Consider the following 18,667-nt stretch of genomic DNA (forward strand, 5'->3'; position numbering starts at 1 on the left):
AGCCGGCCACGCCTGCTTTCGAACGCGGCCGCTTAGCACATAGCTACTCAGCCACTCAGTAACTCACGCTCAGTAGATGGCAGTGTCCCAGCAAAGGCACTTAGACACAAGTGATTGTCATGCATCACCCCTAATGTAATGGAAGATACATAGCGGATATAAGCAAAACGGCGCTCGTGCTGTGTCCATTCTTTCTTAGTCCTCGTTCATTTTGCGCTGCTTTGCTTATAACCAGGGCCGTAACTAGAGGGGGGAGGGGGGTTGAAGGCGTTTTGACCCCCCCTCCTCCGAAATTTTTTCATGCCTTAACTTTTCGAGTGATGATAAAATATTTACATGCCTTCACAGCGGCCACCAGTTCCCAAAGTTAGTCGTTCCACACACAACCCCCACCCACCTACCCCAACCGAAAGAAACATTTCTGGGTACGGCCCTGCCTGCAGGGGCGTAGCCAGAAATTTTTTGCGGGGGGGGGGGGTGGGCATCTTCTTGATCTGAAGTGGGGGTCGGGCAGGCAGATGTGATTGTCATTTTGTGCTCTGTCTGCCATGGCAAAAAAAATATTTCGGGGGTGGGGGGGGGGGGGCACGGGCCTGGTGTACCCCCCCCCCCCCTGGCTACGCCACTGCCTGCCTGCACCCAACATGAATCGTTACCAACTTGCCCAGCTTTCAATCCTATTTAAGGGAAGATGGTTGTATGTACGTTTCCCTGTGTCATGTTTTCTTGTGTAGCCTATCGCGATCTAATTTGCCCGAAGTTACATCGTTCTATTATGGTTCCCAGAGATGCCGTGATAGCGCGGACAATTTAATTGCTTTCCTGGACGTCTTGTGCCGATTTGAAAAAAATATAAAGGCACGATTAATGGCAGTGCTGTTACTATACCAGGGGAAGTTATATTGTCGCTTGTTATGTTTTATATATGGAGGATTTCCCTCAGCGTTGAGGAGAAGGTGCATGAAAGTAGCTTGGTGTAAACTATTGGTTTTCTCATTGACATTTAGGACTAGTACTAGGTCTAGGATGTGGGGCTCGTCATGGCCGCATGTGGAAGCATATGTTCAGCAGCACCTGCCAAACCAGCGCTGCTTCGCTGGTGTCGAATATTTTCAACTGCTCGAGAAATCTTCGCCCGCCCGTTAGAAGAAGCGCACTTACAGGGGCACATCGCTAGGTTCGATGCATCTAGATGGGACTTTTCAGTATTTACTGAAAAATAAGGCGGAAAAGGACCTGCCGGCTCAGAAGTGCCTAATCTGAAAATTTTCTGCGGCCATTAAAACTGGGTCCTTATCACGTAAGCCGCAACCCCTCTGAAATGGGTTTGTCTCACATGCTTGATTAATGCAAAAGGTTCAGGGCACTTGATGATTTTGGCCGAGCAAATTTTCTTCTTCTCAGGTCTGCCAGCATTACAGAGGATTTATTAAACACTATCATACTTGGCCAAACCTATCCACCCTTATTTCTCTCTAGCCAACTGTTTCATGGTGAACTGGCCTCAAACAAGGCAGTTTTGTGTGTGTACAAATCCGTTCTGCCCAGCTCTATGCTGCCTCTCGGCTTGAGCATCCGGCTTGTAGCAGGAGTAAACGTTATTTGTGGCTGTTTTGTGAAAAGGAAGTGGACAGCTGACATCCAATTTTGAACATAGGCCAGCAGATGAGTTAAGTTATTGGGGCAAAAAAAAAATGGAAAGAATAAGAGAAGGTAAAGTGACAAAGAGTAGCCAGGAGAGCTACTTGCAATCTCTAAAGTATTATAGCAACCATTAGCATGCCTCCCATGCATGCCAACTGGTCTTTCAAAAATAGCGACGAGAACATATATTTTTTCCCCTTTTCCAAGAAGACTGAACTGACTTAACTGCAATCTTCCAGGAAATTGCGGGGACTGCATCTTTGCCAGTGTCAAGGCATTTTTAAAATATTCGCTCAACTTCGCCACTCCAGGCTGGTACTGTGTACTGAACTGTGTGAAATGTGCATGTTTCCCAATATGAGATGTGTACTGTTTATGGGAGGGGAGAAAAAGAACTTATTTAAACAAGTGGTTTAATTATCGAACTATGGTGGCAAGCGAGGAAGGGATATGGGAAACTATAAATAAAGATTTGGAGAATATCCCTGCCATCTACTTTACAAGTGGGCTTTCAATTCTTGTTAACTATTGTCAATCTGGAGCGGAAGTTTTCCTAAGTGCAAATGAAACAAAAGAGAGCACTTCCAGTTATCTTACAGAAATACATGAATATATATGTGCATGCATTTTAACAATTTCAACTGTAACTGATTCACCTCACTGCCTTTTTGACAGTAAAGCCTTCGCATCCTGATCTTTCATTCCCATTATAAATGCATGTGCAGTTTTCCAAAGCTTTACTGTAGAAGTAGCACTTCCATAAAATTTGCCAATAAGTTCGGAATTTTCAGAAGAAAAAAAATGCCAATAAATGCCTGCTGATTTTTTTATAATCTGCTTGCTGAAAAAATCTTAATTCCTAGATACAAAATTGAGTACATGTGTAATACAGCTCTGTACTTTTGCATTGGGGTTTTCGAGAGGTTTTTATGATTGGGCAGTATATTATAGACAATAATTCAGTATATCGACATACTACTTACCATTATTGGCTTTATTTGGGAATTTGAAAACCTTGCTGGTGAAGCAGACGTTGCATTATAAAAATAAATATTCGAGCACACTGTCAAGAAATAGAGAGTTGGCAAACACTTGGACTTTAGCAAGTACTATGTCTTCATATGTGTTCACTTGGCTTACTGGTGCATCAGAATGGCTTCTGATATAATGTCCACTAGATTAAAGATCTTGAACTCACAACTTTTGAACCCATTAGGGTCTTTTGGAAATGAGAAGCTCAAACTGCATGCATTCATAAACTGCAGTAGTTGCCAAAACATCAACAGGATATTAGTAAGAAATTTAGAAATGTCTATAGAATCAAATATAGTTCGGTAATGCTTGTTGAGAACATGTCATTACTTGACTCATCCTATATTTCGAGTTGCTATTCACATATCTAACCAAATTTGGCAAAGCTTAGAGGATCATCACTTGAATTAATGATCTCTATTGCATTATTGGCTTTCACTAATTGCCAGGTGTCCTTTCCAGATGCTGTGCACACACTCACATGCGCACTAATGCTCTTGAACACTGACCTTCATAGCGAGGTGAGTATTGCAAATTCACTGTTTTCGCTCTCTTTTGTCACTATTTTCATCTTGGGCTGAACCCTTTCTGTTAGTGTGCATATTTTGCATGCTTCTAATTTTCATATTCAACATGCTTGCACATGTGTTACATTTCTTCATATCTCACAGAGCTTGCAGAACGTTGCTGAACTTGGGCGACAAGACTAGCGTTAGAGGCAAATAGTGAGATGGTACACCACAAAAGTGTCTGATGTGTCCGATTATGTTTATTGATCATGTTTCTAACAAAATGAGTTATGACACACGACAATTTATGTGTCTGTAATTGGGCATACAGTTAAAATTATTTCTCAGAATTACACTAGTTTTGTGATAGTGTTTCCGAAGTGTGCGATGAAAAGTGCATTGGCCTTTCAGTTATATTAGTGTTTAATGCATAATTTGGTGCTTTCATAGAGAGGTGAAAAAAATTGCATTTTTAATGCATTTTTCACTATGTCTATTGTAAAATCTAGCTACGCCTTCCACGGAATTCATCTCAGGTCTCTGTGCTTGCAGGCTCACCGGCTACAACGTGTATACTGTGATATGTGCCCTAAAGTACTTAGCAATTAAAAGCTAAGGGTTGCATTTTCATTAATTGGATAGTTATGCATTCTCGGTTATCTTGCAAGTAATATCTGCCTCTCCGAGCAATCCCATTAAATGATTAAAACTGTGTTATCTGCCACATGCATTTGAAAAAAAGTCACAGTTCCACGGCAAGGGCGAAGCAATGAATGCAATAGTAACAATTGTAGTGTTACACGAAGTGAGGCTGGCAGCTAACTGTTTTGTATCCGATCTCGCGTAACTACAAAACACTGGTGTAAGAGAATACGGCCGCTCCAGGGAGCGATGCTCTCCGCATAGTCATTTCGCGTTAAGAGCGCAGCACGTAGAAGGGTATACGAGCCACCCGCTGTGATGGCTTTCGAGATAGCGCGCGCGCCAGCGATCGCGACCGCGCCCTTAGATTCAAAGTTCAAAGTTGCTCCTCGCGCGACACTACACCCCCCCCCCCCTCGCGTCTTCGTGTCTTTTAAGGCTCGTTAAAGACGGGCGGGGCGTTTCCTGTCCGCTTCGACGGCAGGCCTCCCGAGCGGGGTGATGTTATCGCGTGCACCCTCCGAGCGACGGGAATGGGCCGGCTCGTTTGAACTCTGCTTCGGCCGCGTTCGTTCGTCGTCCCAGCTCGCGCGCTTTTACCCGCGGTAGAACATACAATGCGCGGGGGGGGGGGGGGGGAATCTTATCAATTTGGACTTCATACCGGAAGGACGTCGAGACTGTCCATATAACCCGTCCAGACTGTTCATATAATTGCTATCGCAATAAAAAATTCTACACTGGGGAATACATTTGACAGCTTGAGTAGCTCATAGAAGACAAAAAAACTGAGCACTTTAATTTAGTAATTCTGCAGTTGTGCCATAACCTAGACCCATATATTGCAAATTCACTGATGAACTCGTAATTCTTTTCTGCTCTTAGAAATGTCATGGTTCATATAGACTTTCTCTATCCTTGAACATGAGAAATAATTAACAGCAAGACAAAACATATCAAATGAACTACTGATATTAGGATAATGAATCAGTAGTGAAAGAAAATTTGGAAATTTTGGTGATTTCCTGAAAGCAAGCTTTTTTAAAAGTGGTTATGAAATGGGCCGCACGGTGTCATTCTCCTTGCATTTCACTGCATTTGATATTCTACATTTCTTGAACGAATCCACACACATTGGCAATGAGGAGGTGAGCCACGCCATGCCTGTGCCACTTTGTCATCACCATGGCAGTTTTTCTTTGTGCAACACGAGATTTCGATCAAAAACATGTGACATGGTTTTGGTACTGGTAGCTTAGCATGTAACATAACTCCTTTTTTGAATAAGATTTCGTGATGGTAGCAGTGTGTCATAATTACAACCAACCGAAGAACCATGAAAGGAGGAGGTCCCAGTATACATAAGGAGGTCCCAGTACAGTCTTAAACTTTGGGACCTCCATGTGTATACTACACATATGTAATATTTCTGTATTTGCTCCAGTAAATTCTGATTTAAAAAGAAAGGAAAAATCCTAATAGTGTGTGTGAATTGGCAAGTTTGAAGACTAGCCGTACGAAAAAAATTTGGGGGACACTTAAGCTTCGCCTTTAAGAGTTGAACGCGATAGCGATATCCTGCCCCTAGTGCGCACTTGGAACACTACGAGTGTTTAAGAGAATGCGCGCACTAAGGTGTGTGCCTTATGTAATGGGTAGCATGCTTTAAACCAGGAGCAATTATGCGCGAGAAACCTTTTCGAAGTTGCGATGCACCCACTACGTGGTCTTAAGGGAATACGCGCAGTAATGTGTGTGCCTTTTGTAATGGGTGGCTGTCTTTAAACCACCAAGTCTTTATGATATTGACATGGTGTGATGCCCGATGGCAATGTACGCTTGTACCACGCAATATTACTGCGATATTACATCTCGTACTGTGACACCTGTATACAGGACGCGTATATTTGGGAAGCATGAAAGTTACTTTCAGTGCAGCTCCATGCAGAGGCGTGCCTGTGTGGTAGAACACATGCTTGCCACGCAGACGGCCTGGGTTCGATTCTCACTCGGACCCAACATTTTTATTATTTATTTTATTTGCAGCTTTTTCGATTTTTCGGTCACGGACAAGATGATGATTTTTCGCTCACAACCAACGGTGCCGACGCCGACGGCGGAATTTCTGCGATACGAGCTCTTTAACGCTGTCGCGTTAAAATTAAAAAGAAGGTGCATGCAAAATAGGCCCTTGTACATTGCAGGCAAGTGTTAATTTCTAGTTGCGGAGTGTGGAAATTACAGGTTAGAGAGAGTGGCAGGGATCGATCATAAGGTGGGTGTCACTATTGACTGCCATTAATGAATCAGTGCCATGCAAGATGCAGCTACAATTTTTTCTTCTTGTTTATTTCTTTTTCTTCTGTACTTTTTTGTGTTTTCTGGAATAAAAAATTCAGTTGAGAGTCAGCGCTTGTCCTGTGTACTTCTTCTGTTCCTTGTCCCTTTTTGTGAGCGCTGCACAGTCCTAAGTATGATGCAGCTACAAGCACAGGACCTATTTTCCCAAGACTCAGTGTGTAGAAATGTATGTGCACCAACACAAGATGTTCTGGCAGGATCATAATAACTAGAGTTGAATTAACCAAGGTCTACTATATATGCATCAGATTTATAGTTATAAAGACCTTAACTGTGTCCAAATTGTACTTTTTGCATGTTTATTTGTGTTCCTCATTTTGCACCTTCTGCATGTTCAACTCAAGACCAATAGCTTTTGCTGCATACGTCTGTTACGTTCGTTTATTAGAAGCACACTGAGAATACATGGAAACAATGGGTCTGGCTTCGGGAGAGGGTAGCGTGCCCTCGGCGCATGCGCTGCTGCTTGGTCCTCTGGCGGTGGAATCTCTTGTGGCCTAAACCGAAACTCGCGCACAACACTGAACCCGATACTCACGAACACCACACATCCCTCCCCACTTTGTCTGAGTCACCACTGATCTTGGTAACGGTCGGGGGGACGGCGACGTCTCGGAGGCCGCTGTGGTGGTCCCTGCAAAGTGTCGTCGGATGGGAGTGGCGCTGGCGTGGCACAGCACTCTGGAGCGCCTCCAGTCGGCACCTCTTGCTGATTGTCAGCCTGGCCGTCTGGGAGGAAAAATGGAAGCAGCGAACAGGGCCGTACCCAGGAATTTTTTTCGGGGGGGGTTTGCGTGTAGAACGGCTGCCATTTTTTAAGATTTATACTGGCTTATTTTCGTGAATAAAACAAGTACATCGCTTACTTGTAATAATTCGATGGTACTTTTCAATTATTTGTACCCAAATAAAGAAATTGGTATGTCAACCTCAAATTCTGGTTAAAGCAAGAAATAAGTTTGGACAATAGCACCACCAAAGCCGGGGACACCGCGACCAACGGCTCCTGATGAAGTAACACAATGTAACCGCGGTACAAAAACGGTATGTATGTGTTACAAGCTGCCACTCTAGCGTCGCCAGCGCGAAGTCGGCGACGGGAATGGCAGCAGGTTAGGTCGTTCCGTACGTAAGCAGAGACAGTGAAGAGATCAGAGACGTGTGAGGGGAGGCGAACCAGAATGTGTAGGTGCCATGCCACTCACCTTCTAAGGCGTCACTTTGCCCAGCGTTGACTGTAGAACAAAGGTCACTTGGAGTTGCACTGCGGCCACCATCATTTCCCGGCGGCGCATGGGTGTCCTGCTTGTGTTCGTTCTCAGGTGATTCATATAAACCGGTGCATTCTCCTGAGTCGCTACAGAAGTTCGGACGCGCTTGGCTTTCCACCAGTGCTGAGGAGGGCGAAGTTTTATCCTTCGAAGGAGGCGGTTCTTCTCCGTCCGCTTCATCGGTTCGAACTTTCTTGAAGTAAGACGCAAGACTCCTTTGCTTCGTTGTTGCAGAGTGTCTTTTCATTTTGCTGCCGCAATCCTGTGCACGCACACAGAAGTGGCCAGTGGCTCCAAAAAGACGTTTGCGACTGCTTCGACTGCCTGGCGTGAACGGCGGGCGATGTTTTCTTCCTCTCTTATCCACTTTACAGTGGCTAGAATGTAGAAGTGTGATGAACGCGCCGGCTCCCGCGTGGCGCATGTGTTTTCTGAACGCCGCTACAGCTGGTGTGCATGCAGGCCCATTATTGTACTCCAGCTGCAGCAAACTGGATTAACGCTACTTAAAGACCTTTTCACAGAAGACTCCATGGGCACTGCATACTCCCCTTAATATACGTGAACCCCCAAGAATGCACTGCCGAGACATTTGCACTCCCGTGGTACAGTCCAGAAAGGAGGTGTTGCTCCATTCCTGTGAAAAAGTCACCTTTTCACAGACGGCTCCCTGGGTGCCTGCATAATTCTCTCTGGGCTGCGCTAATTAAATAGCCGTGACCCCCAAAAAATGCACTTTGTAGGCTGTGACGTCAGCCTCTGTACTCCCGCGCACAGCCCAGCTTGGCGGCGTTTTTTCTCTCCTGTGAAAGTTGACCGCTGGTGCCGGATTGTGTGCCGGCTGTATCCTCGCTTTGTGCGCTTTGTAGGGAGGTGCATATACCTTCTGTGTACAGAAGAGGTAGATTTCCTTGCGTGTGGTTAAGGTTGTTCGAAGTTGCTCGGATATGCCAGTCTTTCAGTAGATGTCATCTTCGATGATTCGTTTCGGTGGCGAGGACTACAGTTTGAGAAAAGTTTACCCTGCAGCCTGCGTCCTCGGAATGCGCCGCTGAGTTTTTCCGCTTAGGGGTTTCGTTCCCTGGCAAATTTGCGCACGTCGTGTTGGTGTTGCCGTTGCTGTCGAACTGTTTACCTTCACAGAAGGAGACGCGCTTTTCGTAGGAACCCAAAGCCGACACGTGCGGTCCACACAGACGGATAACTTCTCCAGCGGCAATGCACAAGGAAAGCATCTGGAATCAATAAAGGAGCTGCTACGGGGTGAAAGACGAAAAAAAAAAAAAAAAAAAAGACTCGAAGGAACGCGAGGGCGAAGTGCAAAGCTGTACAAATAGGGCAGGTGCGCGTGCGGGGGAGGGAGCGCTGAGGTGTTCTGGTAAAAGGGTAGGTTTGAAGAAAGGAAGAAGAGGGAAGCAATGCCAGGAAAGTTGCAGTGTAACTTTGGCAGCTGGTGGTCGCTGTGAAGGCGTGTAAATATTTTAGTATCACCCGAAAAGTTAAAGCATCAAAAAAATTTCGGGGGGGGTCAGAACCCCCTCAACCCCCCCCTAGTTACGGGCCTGGCAGCGAAGGCTGGCGGGTATTTCCCGATGATTCTGTTGTAGAAGCGTTGTCATGAGTTGCTTCTTGTCTCGTAGTCTGGATATGGTTTTTGTGTCGTCGCACGACACCTCTGTCTGTGCTGACCAACCAAGACCGACGACCCACTTGTTTGATGATTGTCCCTTTCATCCATGCCGGGTCGCCTGCGAAGTTCTTCACGTAGACGATTTGATTTTTGCGAATGCGCCGTCCTTCCTTTCCTTCCTCGTCAATGAGCTGAGAGTCTGAGGGCTTCAGATATGTCAATGCGGTCGGGAGTTCACGACCAAACATCATCATGGCGGGTGTTTTCTTCGTGCCGGCATGCGTTGTCGTGTGCTGCTTTAGAAGAAAACGCGCAAGTCGGTGTGCGATAGGGACATCTTTCTCTTTTGCAAGCGCTTGCTTGAGTTCGAAGACCATGCGTTCCACTTGACCATTCGTGGCAGGATGGTACGGAGCGCTCGTGACATGTTTCACTCCATTTCGTTTGAAAAAATCTTCTGTTTCGACCGAGACGAAAGACGGCCCGTTGTCAGTGACAATTTTTCGCGGTACACCAAAGGTTGCAAAAATGTTTCTGCATTCCTTAATTAGGTGTTTTGACTGAATGCTCGTCATTTGCCGTACTTCAAGCCATTTGCTGAATGAGTCAACGGTAAGCAAGAACATGCTGCCCTCAATGGGTCCTGCAAAATCCATGTGAATTGTCTCCCATGGTTGTGCTGCTCTTGGCCATTCTGGAAGCGGTGCCTTCGCTGGTGCCCTTCGGTTTTCCTGGCATGGTCTGCATTCTTGGGCAGTCTTCTCTATGTCTTTGCTGATGCTAGGCCACCAAAGGTAACCTCTTGCGTAGGCCTTCATAGCGACGATGCCCCTGTGCCCTGAGTGAATAATCTTCAAAGCTGCTGGACGAGCTGCGATCGGAATTATTACTCGAGATCCCCTGAGCAAACATCCCTGTAGCGTCGACAGCTCGGACGCTAACTTCACATATGGTCGGAAGTCGTCGCCTTTCATTACTCGTAGCTTTCCTTGCTGGGCTGCTTGAATAACTGCTGAGAGAGTTTTGTCCTCGCGCGATAGCTCTGCAATGCGCTTGGGTGAAAGCTGGGGATCAATCGCACATTCTAGCATCAGAACATCGCCGGGAGGGGATGGCTCGTCGTCATCTCCCTGCAGTGGCAGCCTGCTCAATGCATCTGCGTTCTGGTTTCGACTGCCTTTTCTGTACACAAGGTCGTAGTCGTAAGCGGACAACTTCAGGCACCATCTGGTCATGCGTGGTGACAAGACTTGCGGAAGCGGCTTTTTTGGCCCGAGGATGCTGAGTAACGGCTGGTGATCAGTTGTAATAGTCACATGTCTTCCAGTTATATACTTCTGGAAATGATCAACGCCGAATACCACGGCAAGTCCTTCCCGATCTAGTTGTGCATAATTCCGTTCTGCCTTGCCAAGCGTTCGGGACGCGAAAGCAATAGGTGCTTCTGCTCCGCTTTCATCTACTTGCGATAAAACGGCGCCAACACCATAGGGCGAAGCGTCGCATGATAGGAGAAGAGGTTTGCGCTCGTCATAGTGAGCAAGCACCGTGCTGTCGCGAATGAGTTTCTTTAACTCTACGAATGCCTTTTGGTGCTCCTTCTCCCATATCCATTGTGTTTCCTTATGCAAAAGCTTGTACAGTCGTGAGGCCACTGTCGCTCTGTCCTTGAGGAAGCGGTCGTAGAAAGCAAGCAAGCCTAAAAATGCTTGAAGTTCAACTCTATTTTTCGGCGCTGGTGCATCGATGATGGCTTTAACCTTCGCTCCAGTTGTATGCACACCTTGTTCATCGATGCGATGTCCTAGGAATTCCACATTCATGTCCCCAAATCGACATTTGACTTTCTGTAGGCGCAGGCCCATATTACCCAGTCTTGACAACACTTGGTCTAGCCGTTCGTTGTGTTGCTCTGGCGTTTCTCCGCAGACAATTATGTCGTCGAGGTACACGCTGGTGCCAGGAATTCCTGCGAGAGTTGTCTCCATGATTTTTTGGAATATTGCTGGTGCTGCTGGGATTCCGAATGGAAGTCTCTTGACTGCGTACAGTCCATTTATGGTGTTCACGGTCAGTACTTTTGCTGTGTTTTCGGTGACCGGAAGTTGCTGATAGGCTTGAAATAGATCAAGCGTTGAAAACATTCTTCCACCTCTAAGAGTCAACAGCACCTCCTCAGTGGTGGGAAGCGGGTATGCCGCTTTCAAGGACGCTGCATTTACTGTGCTTCTATAGTCGCCACACAGTCTTAACAATCCGGACTTTTTCCGAACCAACACCAAGGGTGTTGCCCAGTCCGAGTGTTGCACTGGTTGCAGAATGCCCTGCTTCTCCAAGCGGTCTAACTCTTCCTTCACAGCCGGTCTGAGCGCAAGAGGAACCGGTCGCGCCTTGCAAAAGTGTGGTGGGACGTTTGGATCTAGCTCAATGTGAACTGGGGGTCCCTCGTAGCTGATGACATCTTCATTAAAAACATGTGCGTACTTTTCTAATAGGCGGTGCAGCACTGCGGGCTCTGTGTGCGTTGCATCATCCGTTTGATTTACGCCTTGCAGCCGGATTTTGAGAGTACTGAACCAATTACGGCCCAGAAGGTTGCATCCGCTGCCTTCCATGATATGCAATGGAAGAACGTAATCTTTAGTCTTGTGCCGCACTTGTACTTGAGCAGTGCCAACGAGGCTCAAGTGCTCTCCTGACCAGGTGTGGAGGTTTAAGTCTGCTTGGGCTAGAGGAGGTCGTTTTGTAGGCCAACTCTTGTCGTAAGTTTCCTTGCTGATTAGCGAATACGCTGCACCAGAGTCAACTTCGAACTCTAGAAGCTTCCCGTTAACGCGTAGCGGCACCATGAACTTCGGGCATGCTTGCAGGCTCTTTACTGTATTAAGGCCCCATGCTGAACTGTCTCCCGACTCTTCCCTGCTTGCAGGTCTAGGCTCCATTTGATGCGTAGCAGTTTTGCGTTGCTTTTTCTTTGCGATGCAAGCTCTTTCAATGTGCCCAATTTTCTTGCAATAGTTGCATGAAGAATTCCGGAACTTGCACTCACCCGGATCGTGCGAGCCGTCGCATCTGTAGCAGTGTGCCTTGCGTGGAGTGTGCTGCTCTCCCTTTGCGCCTCCTTTCTTGTGGCTTGTTTTGTGCACTTCTAACTTTTCTGTTTCGAGCTTGATGCTCTTTTGCTGCAGGGCAGCGCTTTCCGCTCTCTCGGCGAGGTCGAAAGCCTTCTGAAAAGTAAGGTCCCTCTCGGCGAACAGACGCTGTTGAACGAGCTCGTTTCGGATACCGCAGACGAAACGGTCGCGTAACATGATATCCAGGGGGAGCACGGTGGTTGCGGCGGCCGTGGTTGCCGTCGCCTCAGCGGCGGGCAATGCCCCAACGCCGAAGTTACAATCCGCGGCGAGTTTACGTAAAGCGGCAACGTAAACAGCAATGGACTCGCCTGGTTGTTGGTCGCGTCTTTGGAATTTGCAGCGACAGTACAGCTCAGATGGGCGTGGGTCGTAATGTGCAGCCAAGGTTTGGACGATTTCTTCATACGGCACTTCTCCTGGGCTCTTTGGTGCGACCAGTGCGCGGACGGTTTCAAATGTCTCCGGCCCGCACAGAGTCAGGAGCAGGGCTCGCCTCTTCTCGTCGGCTGTGATGGAATTCGCCACAAAGTGGAATCCAAGGCGTTGAATCCATGACGTCCAGGCCTTCCCCGAGAAGGGCTCGATGGAAGCTTGAAGAGACGCCATTGGCAGTGGACCACACCCGTATATTCAGTGGGTTTTCGTTTCCCTCGTCGCCAGTGCTGCATACGTCTGTTACGTTCGTTTATTAGAAGCACACTGAGAATACATGGAAACAATGGGTCTGGCTTCGGGAGAGGGTAGCGTGCCCTCGGCGCATGCGCTGCTGCTTGGTCCTCTGGCGGTGGAATCTCTTGTGGCCTAAACCGAAACTCGCGCACAACACTGAACCCGATACTCAGGAACACCACAGCTTTACCATAGTTAAGTAGTAGAGCTTGGAGGAGGATGCATATTTACATGGTGTTGCCAATACTGTACATATATATTTTAACGCGATAGCTTTAATGAGCTCGTTTCACAAAAATTCCAGTCTGGCGCTGGTGTCAGTGCCATTGGTTGGGAGAAAAAAATCACCATTGTCCGTGAATGAAAAATAGAGATAGGTGCTAATAAATAAATAGAAATTTTGGTTCAAATGAGAATCAGAGTCAGGCCTTACATGGCAAGCAGGTGTTCTACTACAGAGCCATGCTAGTTTTTAAAACTGTTTTGGAAAAAAACCCTATACAAAGGTCATCTAATGCGAGGAGTCTCCTTAAAGGGACACTAAAGAGAAACGATGAATCGGTTTAGATCGATAAATTGTGCCCTGGGAACTCTAATGTCATTAATTTTGCCATCATAGGTTTATTAATACAGGAGAAAATCAAGTTCAAAGTTTCATTTTTAAATTTCGCGCCGTAATCTTCCCGCGTGACGTCACAGATTTCTAAGTGTACTTATCGTATTTTGGTGCCATTGGCGCAAAAAAATTACCTCAAACTTGGTATGTTAAGTCTATGGCCCCCTCAGAGGACAATGTACTTTATTTTTACCGATTAGGAACTACGTAGTCTCTAGTAGGTGCCGTCAAAACATGTGACATCACGGCGAATGGTGCAAAAACTTCAAGGTGGTGTCGCCACCCACACTTTGTTTTTGCGCGTTTTCTCGCTTACTAAGCGTCTTCTCGCAGCAAGCATGGTGTTTTTGGTATCGTGAAAGAGTAGTTCACCAATATGAGAAAAATCGTTTTGCTCTTTTGTGTTCCTTTAACGTATGTAACATTTCTAATAATTATACACAGAAGCGTAGAATTGCACCAGGCATAAAAAAATGTGAACTGCGCAACAAGAGGGTGGTTTAAAGGCCCACCCATTACTAAGCGCTCAGGCATAATTTGTCATCAGCAGCAGCAGTATCAATGGAGTGTGCGGCTGCACAAGTGCGCATGTTGCATAGTGGGTACTTTGCGTACAGACGTTCCTTGTTTTTTTTGGTTGCCTTTAAAACAGTACTGACAAAAATATTGTTCCTGTGCTTGCATGCTTTTATGAGTAGCTGTGAGTCTGGTATTCACAGGTGAACAGCCACAAATGCTTCAACGCTGTGAATACCTTCTGAACATTTCTATCCCATGTCTTCTACATCTTTCATGGCAGGCATAATCAGTTAGTACTAAGAGTAGGTGGTATTTCTTCCGCTCAGGTGAACCGGGCAGTTATGGACAGGCCTCACACCCATGCTGAAATGGCCCACATTAGCAGAGTCTACTAATAAAGTATGCCTGTGCCAAGCTTCTGGTAACAAGCTGCTACACAATGAAGCAAACAAATCTGGTTGTGGGACCTTCTTGGCATGCATTCCTTTCACCCACAGTTGCAAATGAACTCGTGCTACATTCATTGAGAGCCCATGCATGGAAATAAACTAAACATAATATTTGCTATAGTGCTCATTCTTTGTTTTGACGGACAGAATTGCATCTCACAGATTCCTAATCAGGACAGTCTATTCACTCATTTATATTCCTGATGGCACCTGAGAGAGAGAGAGAGCCAGGAACTGGCAAGCAGCTTGGCAGAGCAGCAGCAGCAGCATCTACCATTGGAATCTGGCCAGAAGCGTTTAAATCGGTGACACACAGCAGTCTTATCAGAATCTCAGAGTGAGCCTAGGAACCATAGAACTTGTCAAGTTGATGTCAATGTCTCAAGGTGCTGTGGGCCCCGCCATGGTGGTCTAGAGGTTATGGCGCTCAACTGCTGACCCGAAGGTCGCAGGATCTAATCCCGGCTGCGGCGGCTGCATTTTCGATGGAGGCAAAAATGTTTGAGGCCCGTGTACTTAGAGTTAGGTGCATGTAAAGAATCCCAAATGGTCGAAATTTCTGGAGCCCTCCACTACAGCGTCTTTCATAATCGTATCGTGGTTTCGGGACGTTAAACCCCAGATATTATTATTATCAATGTGCTGTGGTTTGAAATTGATCATGCAGATGGCCTTTAAATTCACACTGAAATGTGTTGTTGGCAAATTTCACCTGTAACATTTGGTCATAAGTGCTTTGTTACGAAGGAACAGTTCAGGAATATGACAAAGTGAGGCTCGCAGAATCTAAACGCCTGTGGTGTTTAACTACCTGTTAGAACGGGGTAGGAAATCTCTGCAGTTCCTATGGTACCAAGGGTAGCAGCATTCCAGGCAATATAAGGAATTTTATGACAGGGAGTTAATGAATAAATAAGTCATTTGATCTATCAGTGTAGTGCAACTGTAATTTAGCACAAATAATTAAGGAAAAATACCCATGATGCCTCATTATGAACACCCTTTATGGCCCTCTCTTATTTCCTTTGCTGTTCCTCTGCAGTGATGAAAAAATCAATGAATGCAACTCATTGATGCTCATTTATTCAGAAAAATCAAACACCACAAACATAACAAGTTTCAAATGTTGTGTCTAATCAATGAATGCAACTCATTGATGCTCATTCATTCAGAAAAATCAAACACCGGAAACATAACAAGTTTCAAATGTTGTGTCTGTGCTCCCTTAACTAGCTGCTGCAGTTTTCAAACACAATGCAGCATTTCTGAACTTGTGGAACTATGAGAGCACTCCTTATATGTGTTATGTCTGGTTTATTTTGTTAAAAAATAGAAGGAAAACATTACTGGGTGTTGCGTACCAAGGATGCACGTAATGATATTGTGGTGCATATTTTAGTATTTGGCCCTTGCTGTCTTCCTTGTGCAGAATGTTGGCCACAAGATGACCTGCCTCGAGTTTATTGAGAATCTGGCTGAGCTGAATGAGGGTGAGAACTTCCCCAAAGAAGTGCTCAAGGCTCTCTACCTGTCCATCAAGACGGCACCGCTTGAGTGGGCTGTGTACGGTGACTCTTTGCAGATTTTTGTTTGTAGAACATTGCACAATTTAGTTGATCAAATGAGCATTTACAATGGAGGCGAAAATGCTTGAGGCCCGTGTACTTAGATTTAGGTGCACGTTAAAGAACTGCAGGTGGTTGAAATTTCCAGAGCCCTCCACTATGGCGTCCCTCATGGTTTTGGGACGTTATACCCCAGCAATTATTATTTATTATTAGTTGATCAATGATTGGTAAAATACAAATATAGAAGGTTATGAAGAATAAAAGAACTGATATAGATACATGTCTCAGTTTCAGAAGATTCTAAAGCATTGCTTATTTATATATTCAGGAAGAGTTGATGTGGATGTTTAGTCATCATTGCTTGCTTTCAGTGTTTGTCAACAGGACCATTGCACATTGTGATTAGCAATTTTCAGATTCCTAGCCATCACATTTTTTAATTTCAGTACTTCCTGGTTCTCTGCCACATCCCACTGCTTTGTCTCAACAGATGTCCCACAATGTCCGTGTAAAGAAATGTTTTATTTTATTTTAATATTTTCTTTTTTAAAGTAACGGTCATGGTACTGAATTTCCGCATCACATGATGGTTGTTCTGTTTCAGTGACGACTCTGAACAGGAAGGACCAGCGCAAGATAATCACACAAATTCAACAGAAGCAAGGCCAACAGGATTTATTGGACACAATCCTTTCCTTGAAGTATGTGCACCTTTACTGTCAGTCATTTTATGCATAACATCTTTTCTTGGCTAGATGTTGAACATCTATGTACACGTTTTCCTCACATACATGCAAATGTCTATGTGAAGTCACATGTGACTTCACGTGGACTTTGGTGCAGTAATGTACTATTATATATATATGCTTTAATTTTGGTGACATTGATGCCATAATTGGCCTCTTGGGAAGGTACCACCATCATCTTTTAGTTACAATTCAATCAGTCATAAAGTAAGATTAGTGTATATTTTGCAATGATACAGCGTTCTTCCCAACAAGGACAAGTTGTCCTTGTTGGGAAGCCCAATTTAATTGGGTTTTGGGATATAGAAAGAATGCCTTTGTCACTCACATGAGATCATAAAGAAAGATGGGTTTCTATCACAACCACTGATGGTGGAAAAGGGACTGTGGACTCCCTCCATGTTGCCTGACCACATCTCTCCCCTTTTACATGAGTACTCTAAAAGCAGGCGCATGATTAATGTCACCAGCATCATTCATCATCACTGTTCTTATTATTAGTCCTTGTTTTATGGATTTTAAACATTTCCCTTTTGAAAATGGAAACAGCACTGGACATTCTGCAGCTGCTGTGGTGAGTTCGGTGCCATGTATATGGTGGTACCTAAATGTAAATTTCTGTGCTGATCACCTCACCATCCTTTTTTATGCCATTTGTTATCTCTGCATCACATTCTATTTATTGCCTGTTTTCTGCGTGACAAATTGAATGTTTCTGTTTTCACACATGCTTCATTATCGGCTCCATTTCACTGAAAGTTTAAAGTGCCTGTTGCAGGTGAAGAGGTATGCTCACACTTGTGGCTCATCTGTAGCAAACAACTTTGGTAATAGTCATACTGGGAAACATGTGAACGATGGCGTTTGTGCATTGGTGCTCACAGCAGCCAAGGAAAAAGTAATTTGCAATTAGTGATGACATGTAGACAATACCGGCAAATATGCTGGGGGGCATAACAAACTCGGCTGATGCAGCCATTTCTGATGTCGTTTGTAACCATTATGGGAGGTTCCATGAGTGGCCTTATCGGAGAAGCCACAAAATGCTTGAATTAATGTACTGGAAGGAGAGGCCAAATGTGTTTCATATTTACGGATACTGTGATTTCCGGACTATAAGCTGCATTTCTTGCCCTAAAATTTTCATCGGTGCGTGTTGTACAACAATACAACTTACATACACGGTGTCCCAGCAATCTTAGGCCAAGCTAATTAGAAAAAAGTGCAACAAGATAAATATATGCAGCCAGTGGTGTTTTGGTAGTGGTATACAGCCTCGTGCATGGGGGTAAATATTTTCATTTCGACCTCTTATTTAATTAGCTAAAATAATTTACTAATGAACTGCTTGCACAGTTTCAGAAATTCTGACACCTAACTCTGCAGTGCATTAAAAAACACCGCGCTCAAAAACTTCCTGCCCACTACTACATCATTCCTAATTACTTTTTCTCCATTTCTATTTTGGGGTGCAAAAGATGAAGAAAGATGCGAAGCAAGCAAGTGCTGCTGTTGCATGTATGCAAGTGTGCACGCGTGCACTTTGTTTCAGTGGCTTTTCTGCTAAATCAGAATTTTTTGCATTTCTCGCACATGGAAATGCAGCTGCCATATATGAATTAAGCCTGCATCTGCGTGCTTAGCAGTGCAGTGGCATAGCCACTAAGTCACCATAGCTGGCGGATGACTTGTATTTGTATTCTTCGTTAAAGGGACCCTGAAACGGTTTTTTGAAGTTTTGTCAGCGTTTAGGCAGGGGCATCCCCAAATCATTCGCACCAGAAATTAAGCGACGCACTGTCTACCAAGGCCGCTACAGAATTTATATCTATACCCTCCTCCTCACCACTGCCTTGCACCCTCAACTCACAGAC

The 18,667-nt window shown here is 45.2% G+C and overlaps 1 protein-coding gene across 3 annotated transcripts in view; it reads left to right on the plus strand.

Moving 5' to 3' along the window:
• Positions 1 to 18,667, plus strand: part of LOC119401689 (PH and SEC7 domain-containing protein) — a 279,260-nt gene that overhangs the window by 234,577 nt on the left and 26,016 nt on the right. For all 3 annotated transcript variants that reach the window (XM_037668613.2, XM_037668620.2, XM_037668630.2), the window contains 3 exons: positions 3,139 to 3,197; positions 15,909 to 16,042; positions 16,652 to 16,748. In XM_037668613.2, coding sequence (XP_037524541.1) covers positions 3,139 to 3,197; positions 15,909 to 16,042; positions 16,652 to 16,748 — 290 coding nt within the window. The remainder of the gene's footprint in view (positions 1 to 3,138; positions 3,198 to 15,908; positions 16,043 to 16,651; positions 16,749 to 18,667) is intronic.

The sequence above is a fragment of the Rhipicephalus sanguineus genome, chromosome 1 (assembly GCF_013339695.2).
Source record: "Rhipicephalus sanguineus isolate Rsan-2018 chromosome 1, BIME_Rsan_1.4, whole genome shotgun sequence".
In the NCBI taxonomy this organism is placed as follows: domain Eukaryota; kingdom Metazoa; phylum Arthropoda; class Arachnida; order Ixodida; family Ixodidae; genus Rhipicephalus; species Rhipicephalus sanguineus.